The sequence below is a fragment of the Plasmodium inui genome (genome assembly GCF_000524495.1).
Source record: "Plasmodium inui San Antonio 1 unplaced genomic scaffold supercont1.152, whole genome shotgun sequence".
Classification (NCBI taxonomy): Eukaryota; Apicomplexa; class Aconoidasida; order Haemosporida; family Plasmodiidae; genus Plasmodium; species Plasmodium inui.
Genome location: NW_008481986.1, coordinates 1 through 11,589, shown reverse-complemented (window position 1 = coordinate 11,589; position 11,589 = coordinate 1). Strand labels below are relative to the sequence as shown.

Here is an 11,589-nt window from a genome sequence, read left to right as displayed (position 1 = left end):
CCTCCCTGAATCGGATGAATATTTATACAGTGTCTATTCTGAATGTCATAATAGGCCATTATGAAGGTCCTCTTCAATATGATACACTTGTTAGGTTAAGGCATATCTTTGAATCACTACCAACATTTCCCTCTTCTTTGCCTTGATATGCCTACAACATTTCGCCTAATTTGAGCATCGCTTCTCACATTAGCGGACAGTAGCAACTCCGTACAGTATGTATATCGAGTTTGTCACTCCTTTGCTTAGATAAGATTTCGCCTATTTCTCTAGAGGATAAATAATGGAAGGAATCAATACTCTTCCTATGGCTAATAAAATTTCATTATAACCTTGCAAGAATAAATTGATCTATGAAAATACCATGTAAATAATTGCGAATACGTGCATTAATAACTACATTAAGTCACAGACCTAAGATATATTAATGAGCGTCCAATAAGTCTTCCTTCATTCGTCATAATTCAATTTAGACTAATTGTTAACCTCTCTCATAAATAAGCTGGAATTTTTCCCTCTAATCTGGCCAATAAGGGTTTATGGACAGCTTAGTTAACGAGTACTTAAAGAATTTTACTGGATAGGCGTCTTTTTTTCCATATATTAGCAATATAGTGGAGTGTCCATTTTAGTGTAGCAGACAAAGAGCGAGAAATTCCTCTGATGTATTGACTTTTTTGTACATTCTTTACTGAAGATACAAAATGTTCATTTATTTCCTCAGGAAGCCTTCTTTGTCATAATATTTTTCTTTACCCTTATCATAAAAATCTTATCTCTTGCGCAGACATCTCTACATGGCGGATTAATATGGAGAATTAACAACCTATAGAGTAGATTTGAAATACACATATGAAATATTAGGAACAACTCTTCCTGAAGCCAATAATAGGGGTCCGTGTTGTGATCCCTAAAATAATTAGTTGTCTTATTTCTCTATAACTATACGAGGAATTATTGGTAATTCTGTAAGTTCACCGCTCAGTTCCCGAGGGAATAATTTTCTTACGATACAAATCTATACTATAATATATCGTAGTCATGGATATGATTCTATACGAAACAGCTGTCTACTCTGGTTATACAGAATCCTAGCATACGCAAATGAAGTGACGATTCAATTGTAATAACTGATTCTTTCTGGGTAAGATTAAAATCTTGATATATTACTGTTGCAAGTAAGTAATTATTTAGATCTATATTAATGATAACATGGTCCAACAATAGTTACAGATATGTATATACATATATAAATGGATCCATATACTTATTAGGATTTTTTATTATTCAAAGATAAAATTACGAGTCTCTGTGTAAAGTAAAAACAAAAAGGTTCGTGGTATTAATAAACATTTTGTACTTTAATATCAGTGCTTATCACAATATGATAAATTCCTTTATGCATCATAGATCATATCATACAGCATGCCATAATTTATCACGGCAACAGTTGTAATTCTTTGTTTGCGGTAATAATTAGATTCATCTCTGTTGTTCTTATGACTCTCAACTGAAAACAACATATAGTTTCGTCGAAGTAATATGTAAATATGAATTGTATGGGGCAAACAATTCTCATAAAGGAAGGAAGAAATGATCCTATTATAAACATCTTCCTCTTTTGACTGCTGAGCAGGCACCTGAAAGGTTATATTACAGTCAGCTTTAGTATTGAATCCTATATTATCAATTTATGCAAGGAGAGTGAATTTACCAACCAACAAGAATGATTCTGTATTAATATTATAGTTTTAATATAGGAACATAAGAGATTAATTCCCAAAGTAGGTTGTATCTACTTATCTAATAACTGGGGTGTTCTCCTGAGGTATTAAGACATAAAATACAGAAGAATATAAATCCAAATCCTCCATGACAAAAAGATCATTGCAATAAAATAAGAAAGAAATATATGTGTAGAGTAAATTATACAGGGTAGTGTAGTATTATTCACACATCACCTGATGCATGAATACATTTGAACCTCTCAGGTAGATAGTAGCAAACCTGAACCAAAAACAACCAAAACGTTTATAAACACACTCCCGATATTTTTTACAAGACCATATGACTATGGGATCACCTATTTTTAATACAGCCGATATAGATATGATTTCGCGTATGATTCGTGATTCAAACTGCCAGCCAATCACATTTGCATCCCGAGTGGCCATATCTGCGAATAGGTTAATAAGCCATTTGGTTCAACTGAACGAATATATATAATAGTGAAAGGAACCACAGAAAACAAAAATTCCCCCCCAGAGTAAAGACTGAACCTTCAGACACAGATAAGAGCGCCAAGGAGTACAGACAATTCCTGAACCATACAGCTAATCCATGGCGCAGCCATTGAGGAAAATTCCTACTCCCACTGAGGCTTCCTACGTTAAAAGGTACCAAAATTCCACTAGATCATAAAGGATAACATCAAAGCCATGAAACCGCAACCCTAAACCCCTGAACCCAAAACGCTGAACCTTGAACCATGAACTTTAACCCCTGAACCCTAAGCCCTGAACCCTGAACCCTGAACCTTAAACCCTGAACCCTAAACCCTGAACCCTGAACCCTAAACCCTGAACCTAAACCCTGAACCCGAAACTCTAAACCTTAACAACTGGAGCCTAGACATGGACCTGACTCCCCAGCGCCAAAATCCCAGTTGTGGACTGTGAACATTGATGCCTAGAACAGGCCTGAAGCCAAAACCCAGTCTTCTGTAAGAACAACACCTAGACCTAAACCCCGAAGCCTGAACCTTACCCTAAAACCTCGTCCACAGGCCTTAATTGTTGACGCGTTGAGTTGGAAGGTGAGAACTATCTAAAGCTTGGAACCCTGACGCTTTAATGCCCAAGTTTTGCTGCCTCTTGGGGAAATGTGTCCTCGGTCCACAATGGGTGCGACCTCTCCTTTGGTCTAGACTCCTGTTCTGAGGCTAAACCACTTAGACGCTAATCTCAATCTATACCCCATAGAAACAGAGTTTAAACCCCCCCTTTGTCTAAAGAGGTTGAAATGGTCGGCCCCTCATCCTCCTCCTTGGAGCAGTTGGTAGCTCCGTCGTCTATCTAAGCTAGTCCTCAGATTTGTTCAGTTTGGCCGCTTAAAAACTGAACCACTGACGACACAGAGTTGGGTGGCTTGGATCTTTATGCTGTGAGGTTGAGCCATTCACCAGCCTGGACTAAGGTCCTTACGTACCTTATTCGTCATGGTCAGTCTTTTCTTGGGGAGTGGGGGGTGTTGGAGTTAACTCCTTTGCAGAAGTCTGAGGAGCTGTGGAGTGGGTTTGCTAATTGGAAAACTCAATGAGAACACTGAAGAGGGTTGCATCCGAAGGTTCTGGGGGCCGATTGGTACCGGTGAACTTGTCGCCCCGCTTGGAATTTTAGTCCGAACTTTGGTCCCCGGCAGTGGAACTTCTTCGTGATATTGGTTCCAGTCATTTGAGGCGTTAGTTTACTTATCATTCGTCGATTATCTGGGGGGAGACAATTTTTTTCACATGTAGTTTTGGGGGCCTACGATTGGGGGTGATTTGGCTTAGGTGGATGGGTGGTTGCCTTAGTCGATTTTCCTAGCACTCTGTTGGGGTACTCCATATCCTACTCTTCCAATAAACTGTTCCCTCCTGAAATTTTCTGGCCCATTGCGTCCCTTCCTTGACTTAAATATTCGGTAAAGTCCATACGAACTCGCCAGAGCTAATAGCCCCGCTACAGCTGCACCTATGATTCCTATTATCCCGCTTCCTTCTGCGCCCCGCTGCATGTGGCGTGGGGTACTAGTTTCTTCCCACTCTGCCCCTTTGGCTTCTGGAGGTTCGGAGTCAGGGGACGAGGGCCCCTCCTCGGATACTTTTGTGTTGTTGACAGTTTGATTTAGAGATGAATGGTGTTCGTCTGGGGTCCTATTGTGACGTTGTCCGCTATGCTGTCTTAGTTCAGGTTGGGGCGATGATACTTCGACGTCACTTGTCTGCTGTTCCTCCTTGGCTAGCTCGAGATCAGTTCTTGGCAGGGCCGCGGATGGTTCTCGCAAGGGGACGGGGGGGGAAGGGATAGCAACTGGAGCTTGTCTATTGTTGCTAGTCAAGGTATGTGTGACTCCTGGCGTCGCGATTATACCGTGGTTTGTCGGAGCGGCCCTGCGAGAGGCCACTAACTGAGCTTTTTTGGCTTCATTTTTTTCCTTTATTTCTTGTACTTTTGCCTTATCTCGTTGGTCTTCTGTGTCGGACCCTGCTGTGATCTTGATAGTTGGGGGAGGGGTCCGCAGGGTAGAAGATACGAGGGGGCTGGTCCCTCTAGTCCAGATATTCAGCGCATCTCCTTCAATCTGGCTTAATTGGCCTTCACAGTTAATGTTCCCTTCTCCTAGTTTGCATGCTCCCATTTTGTCTAGACTCCAGGCGCCCTTCCTTATTAACCTCGTTAACTCATAATTCCTCCCATATTTACAACAACTCATTAGTCCATAATATAGAGTCATAAGAAACCCAAAACCATCATATCTGTCTTCGTTATTTCCTCTCACCTCCCGAATATTTTCTATGAGCTGCTTTAACTTCTGTATTTCGGTAGCTGCTCCCGGAACGACTTGAGGTTTTAACTCCAGGGACACCTGTTCCCAGACGCTCTTGCACCCCATCCTTATCTCTTGGGTCATGTCTCGGCCTCGAGTTCTGGGGACCATCAATGCAGCTATGATACACCCTACGGCCATTATCATGTTTCTTCCCGTGGTCCCTCTTGACCAATCCTTATCTGTCCCATGCTTCAAGAGTTCCTGCCATTTCTTGCTTGTCCAGACTCTGACTTCCTGGTTTTCTGAATTTGTCACGATGCTTGGGATTTGTAAGGCCTTAGACACTACACAAGATAAAAGTCCTTTCCATGTGTGTTCATCGCTGTTTGGCCCTAGGATATACCCTTTTAGTCCTCTTTTGTTGGTTATAAAGTCGTTCCAGTCCAGGTCCCTATTTAGCTGCATCAGGGAAGCTGCAAGAGATCCCAAAAACCCCCTGCTGGCGTGATCCCTTTTACCATATTTGCCCAGACAATACAGATTATACTCTGGCTCACAATCCTCGGATTTTTTTGAGGCGTACTTCCTGCTCCAGGAGTGGTCCTTTAAACTCAATACACCTGAGCCCATCTCTACGACTTTTTTTATCTCATTATCTCCTCTTCCAGATTTCCTAGCTGTAACTTCTGCTCCCGTTTGGTCGGTCAGTTCTTGAGTTCTTATTCCTGTACCCCCGTTTTCTCGCTCCGGGGAAGTTCTGCTTCGGGGGAAGAGTCTGTTCGATCTCCTACTTCATGAGGCTCGTGGATCGTTCAAGTTTGGAACCGGGGGGGCACGTCCCTCGAGACTTAAGATCAATAAGACTGCAGACGAATGAGTCCTCAATGAGTCGGCATTTCTCTATTCTTGGTCAGCCCCTCCTTATCTCTGCTCTCCCTTTCCTACTTCTCCTTCGGGGAGCTCCCCCCTTCTGCTTCTTCTCCCGCAGGACTCCCTGCCAGGATTTATTCACTCTTCTAGCCCAGCCGTCCTGGGTTGTTCATCTGTGTCTCCTCTCAGAATTTATTCCTTCGTCACCCCCTCATCTTCATTTTGGAGTTGCTTTCCTGATATTTTCTGATACTCTTCCTTGATCCGGGAGTTATCTCCAGGTTGGGACCTGTCCCGTATAGGATTCCTTGGGTTCCTCTGATCCTCGCTTCCTCCCTTGGGCGGGCCATAAACTCTCCTCTTAGATGTTCTCTACGAGATAAGATTGCTTTAAGGGCCTCCTGGTTAGGTTGGGCTGGGGGTGTCTTTTGGATACGTTCTTGGTTCGGGGGGCGCCTTAGACCATACACCCGCTTATTTGACTCTTACTGGGGTGGGGTTGGCTTTTTCTGAGGTAGGACTCTGTGTTGCTGTTATGAGGGTCCTCTTGCTCGGACTTGAAACTGCTCCCCTGGCTCCCTTTTCTTGGTTCTTACTTCTCTGGAACTTTTACCTTGGACGTGATTTCCTTCGGGAGAGACGCCCTCCTTCCTTCTTGTATCCTTGGTTATGGGTGGCTCGCGCTTGAGGTCCTTGACCTTTGAGTCCTCCGGTCCAGAGTTGTTCTTCCCCTCCATATCACGCGTCCTATCTTGCTTCGCTGTTCCTGACCCACCGTGAGACCTCATTTAAGAACTCCCCCATACTTACAAAAATCCTAAGATTCGGCCAGGAGTGCGACTGCGCGTTTGACTTGGTCTTGAGTCTTATCATCCGTTACCGAGATCTGGCTCGGATTGCATTTGTTTCGTGGATGTTACGTTCCTTCTTTAGAAAAGGGAGATTTATCCTATATCATGGAGATCAGGCGCTGTTGACTGTGCGCTGGCGGGCTTCACCCGTGGTTTCTGCTGTTCTGCCCTGATCTTGCCGGGGGGGTCTCTCTTCTACTTTACGCTTCAGGATTGTTGGGGTTGCTGATGACTTTTACTACTTTCCTCTGTTAGATGTACGATTGTTGGATAATATTGGCCCTTTGAGAATTCCATCCGGTGCCTTTGACTCTTGAATCCAGACTCCTAAAGATTCTCCTTGCCCCCGAGAGGTACAGATATAGCAGCCTCCGCCTTGACTTACTCCTTTTTTATTCTTTCCTCTGTTTGCTCGATTTCTTCACTTATTGACTCCCTCTGTTAGATGCTGGTTTTAACCTTCCAATACGTCCTCGGGGGCGTCTGGTGAGGGGGAGAATTGAGTCTTGATCTTATAATTCAGGATGGTCGTTCCAAAGTGTTGGTTCTCTCCGGTAATAGTCCTCTTGATCCTTGAGTTGTTTTCGGCTTTGGGGGCTCCTTGATTAGGTTCTGAATTTTTTGGCAAATATTCTGGACGTTTTCTGTGGTGCTGGGGGGTAGAGTCCAGTTTGGCTGAGGGAGGGGGATCCTGCTCCTAGTTGGGACTCCGGCTAATATTACCAGAGCTACTAGCCCCCGTCCTAAAGCTCGGGTTTGTCTTCGGTTATGAAAGGTTTAGAGGATACAGATTAAGTCTTTAGTTGTTTTTAGCTCCTTGTTCGTGAGAGGGTTTGATTCTTGAGTTTCGCGAGGGACGCTTTTCCTTGGAGCCTGCCTCAGATGATTGTTTCATGTCCTATTATTCGTTTTCCGGATTTGGTGATGATTTCCTTTCTCCTGCATGAGTTCGGTTCATCGACTTAGCCGTTGATGTTTTGTCCTTGGTTCTCATCAGGTCAGGTGGACCTATAGCTTCTACAGTCTCCTCACGTAGTCCCGTTCTTGGTTATTCTAAATTAGTGTGTCGTTTGGGACGATTTTTGCCTTACCCGCACTTTTGTTTCCTCTAGGTCCCTGAGATCCTGATTCAGAATCTCTGGGGTAGGCACCTGATGAATTATCCAGGCAGCTATTTCTTGAACTTTTTCGTCTCACCTTAAAAAGGATCTCTTCCTGGTTCTTGTCTCGTCTAGATCTGCCTAGGGGGTGGTGAGGTTCTGTCTGGTCCCCTTTGGCTTGGGTGGGTCGAGGCAGGTCTTAAACTTATCACTTGCCCCCGTCCTGAGATGTTGATATGCTATTCAGGATCCAGACTCCTATCCCCTTGGGAGGTTCTCCTATCTATTGTCCTTTCCAAGAACTCCGCCTCACCTTTGTGATGGTGACGTCTCGCTTGTTCTATCTCTATTCTCACGAGACTCTCTCGAGGTGCACTTTCGGTGTCGGTGGCAAGTTCCTAGCTTCCGTTTTTCTCTGAGATGGCGGGTGAGTTAATTTTGTCTTGGCGAGATGTCCGTTCTATTCTCGCTCAATCTGCTCCTACTAGACTTGAGTTACTTGGTATCCAGACTTTTACCCAGCGACGGGCGGGGATTTGATTTTTCCCTTAAGCCTCATTATTCCCTGAAGGGGAAGTGTGAAAGATTGCGAGTGTCTCCCCTTTGTTAACTCGTATATTCTCGGTTATTTGATATTTTGGCTTCCTGCTGAGGCTGCTCCTTTAGTTGGGAGTCTAGGCCTGTTATGACCCGACTTTTGGATTGGGTTGATGTGTTGTGGATGAGTTCACTGTGTCTTATAAAGACTGCTTTTAAGCTGGTGGTGTTTGACCGCCTCTTTTAGTTTGCTTCTGCACTTAGGGTACTGGAATTGTTGCGGGACTCGGGGTTCTTATTGGATCCTGATGTTCTTTTTCCGATTTCTGGTGCCGTCGCTGCTGGTTTGATTTGATCGGGGAGTGGATTTAATCATTCTTAGGGTCCAATGACGTTTCCTTTTGACCTGTTCTTTATTTCGAGTTCAATTTTCCTGATCCGAGGTTGAGTCATCTGGTTAGGACCAGTTGCGTCGTCCTTTAGTCTTTTGGGAGGGTTTTCCTGAAGCTAGTAGGTGGGGAGTTGCTGATTCAGCTCCAGATATGTCTGGCTCCTATGTGTTAGGAATCAGCCCTTTTTAGTGGTCCGGCTGAGTCCTTTCTTGTCGACCTCTACTGGGGAGTTCCTTTCTTTGGGGGGGGAATGTCCCTCTAATTTTATCGGTCGGGCTACTTGGGCTATCCTTTTGGTCGGCTTCTCTGCTCACCGCCCTGCAACTGCATGGGTCTTTTAGAGTCGATAGTTGGCTGCGGCTTCAGTCGGCCGGCTCCAGGTAACCAGTGCTGAGAGGGTTGTTGTCTTTCCTGAGTTTTCGGGTGTTGATATTTTTTAGGTGGTTGGACTTTAGGGCTTCTACCTTTGGTCTGGTTGAGAGGGCCCGGTTGTGTTATTTTCCCTTGTTACTTTTTCTAGGTTCTCTTTCTATTATCTAGTCGTTTTCTCCCTGTCGTAAGGCCGCTAGTATGTTTCCATGTAGTTTTCTCCTTTTATTTTTTATACTTTCTCGTGCTGGAACCTAGGCTCGGTTGGGGAGAAGACTCCTTCCCCCGGGGCTTAGTTGATCCCTTGGAGGAAGGGGGGGGTCGGCTTTTGGTGGGGAGGCATAGACGCATCTGTCCTGGGAGTTCTTTATTTGGCCCGCGATCCTTTTTCTGGACTCGTTATATGATATTCCTTGATAGTCCTCTTGGTGCTTCTTTGTGGAGCTGTCGAAATCTAGTCCCTGGTTTTTTCTAACACTTCCTCCTTTTTGAAGATAGTCACTTTCATCTACCTGGGGTCTGGGATCTCGGGATTAATTTTTTCTGCAGGTTCTACTGCCTAGTGCTCCGGTCTTTGAGAGATCTAGGCGTTTTATGCTCGGGGGAGTCGTTGGGGTTGGATTTTACGCGAGGTTCTAGAATCCTGACGAAATTACTTCGGCTTAGATTGAGGTGCTGATAGTCGTGAGAGTTCATTTAATAGGATACGATTCGAATTCTTTCGTGAGTTTGAGGTTGGCTTGTGGCTTCTACGCTTTTATGACCATTCGTGTTTTCTTCTTGGGGGGGCGGTGTCTTTTTCGTGTTTTTTGAGTTACTTCTGGGTGCGAATATTGATAATTGTAGCACTCCTTGCTCCTTCGTTAATTAATTTAACCGCTAATTTGACTAACATGATATGCGGATCAAGTCCCTGTGATACTTCCTTATTTATGGAATGGAGGGTTGCTGGCTCCATTAGATCTGACGTGGGTTATAGAGATATAGTCTAGGATCTTGAGATTTGGGGTGGGGGAACAGTTGATGTTGTCGGTATTGGGGGCAGTAGTAAGACTCAGTTTAGACGGTTGCGGATTATTATTCTTGCTTATTATTCTGGATTGGATTGAGTTCTGATAAGGTATCTATATCCATGGGTCTTGTGTGGGGACATTTTTGTGCCACCAGTTAGTCCTGTCTCTCTTTTGAGTTGCTCCTTTAGTCTCTATGTACTTTTGATATTAACTGTCCTTTCACTTCGGTCTGTTCTTTAGTAATTAAACAATTTGTTCATTTTGCCAGATATGGAGTAGAACAGATGAATATCTCTTCAGGAGTTTGTTGCTAATAATATAAGGCGCCGCTATCTGATCTTTTACTGCTGATTGGCCCTCATTAGAAATCTTAAGAAATCTCTTAATTGCATTTGATTATCAGTTGTAGTTGAGGAACTTAGATATACGACCTCTCATATAGGGGAGCTTATTACGACGGCACAAAGAGAGTTAAGGACTAAATATTCCTTTTATATTTTCTTCTATAATCTATAAGGTGGGGTGTAGGATTTGATTTCGCCTAGATGTTGTGAGGATTTCACAATCATTCCACAATTATTATTTTAGTAACCTAATTACATGATCTTGGGTCCGGTTTTCGTTGTTTTGATCCTAGGCACTATCGGAAATGTAATCCAGATTAGGATAGAACACTAGGCAATTTCTCTGTTTTATCTATTAACTTTAGAACTTTACTAATTATTAATGTACATTCATATCATATAATACTTATGGGGGGGTAGAGACATTAATCTGTTGTTTTTTGGGTTATAGCACTCTTTCTTGTTTTTATTTTAATATTTTTAATCCTATTATCATAGATTGGGGCTGTCATAATATGAGTTATATACCATTATATCCTCTGATAAAGAACTAATTATACCTTTTATAAGGATTTCATTATCTAATACGGTGGGAATCATAGGAAATATATCACGAGATTTTTATTTCTTGAACTAGAAAACGACGTATAATTGTTGATTTTCCTTCTTGTCATTCTTGGGGCTTAAATATTAGCTGAACGAGAGAATGGAATAAACAAATAATCGGAATAAATCCAATCATTCACTATGCCGTTAAAATGTTCCTGGATTTCTGTTATATTACCCTGTTCTTGTTAATTAATCCTAAAGAATAAGTAGGCCTGTAGATAATATACTCTCGTTCTGAATTTTTAAAGTTAAAATGACAGAACAAGATGGGAATCTGAGATTAAATAGGAAATGAACCCTCTTTTAATACGTGTAAAAAATAAATAAAAAAATCCTATACCCTCGTAACATGCCCAGAGGTATCTCTTAGCTTAATCCAGAGATATGTTATTCCTTAAGGAGATGATATATTTCTTAGGACTATGACTTTAGTGATAGAGAAGAATATTCTTATCACATTAATTACACTTCGGAGGGATTATTCTTGGGAGACAGTGACGGAATCATAAGGATTTGTAGTGATCAATTTTTTTCTTTATAGGAATCTTGATAAAGTGAGATGGGGAAAATCTTCCACATCTTCCAGTTCACAACTAAATCATTTTGCCGGTGTAGGCCGGGAGATATATAGAGTATAGCAGCTCATACTATTCCAACCTAGCTATTGCTATGCTCTGTGCGTGGGTTTCAAATATTTTTTACAGGATTGTTCGGGAATAAGACTTGATACAACTCATAAATGGTACCACAGAATGTCTTCAGTATTGCTCTTAATAAAGCGCGCGAATATTAAAGTCTTGTCAACTCACCTATGATCCTTAACTTTCGAAGTTTTCGCGGATATGACTAATTCCATATTCTGTGGCTTCAGAATAATTCTACTTTGCCTGAATGGAACAATACATTCGGGTTCATACGCAGTTTGGAGGCTCTCAACATATACTGTAGTGTACGCTCAGGTTCTTTTGATG

General features: G+C 42.7%; 2 protein-coding genes across 2 annotated transcripts; both read right to left on the bottom strand.

Moving 5' to 3' along the window:
* Positions 1-3,570: 3,570 nt before the first annotated feature.
* Positions 3,571-6,140, bottom strand: C922_05725 (hypothetical protein; the record flags this gene model as incomplete). The annotated part of the gene is made up of 3 exons (XM_008821296.1): positions 3,571-5,320; positions 5,611-5,887; positions 6,017-6,140. 3 exons carry the CDS (start codon positions 6,138-6,140, stop codon positions 3,571-3,573), a joined length of 2,151 nt encoding a protein of 716 aa, XP_008819518.1.
* A 2,766-nt stretch (positions 6,141-8,906) lies between these two features.
* Positions 8,907-9,348, bottom strand: C922_05724 (hypothetical protein; the record flags this gene model as incomplete). Its single annotated transcript, XM_008821295.1, has 2 exons — positions 8,907-9,171; positions 9,209-9,348. The coding sequence occupies 2 exons, from the start codon at positions 9,346-9,348 to the stop codon at positions 8,907-8,909; spliced, it is 405 nt and encodes a 134-aa protein (XP_008819517.1).
* Between the last annotated feature and the right edge of the window lie 2,241 nt (positions 9,349-11,589).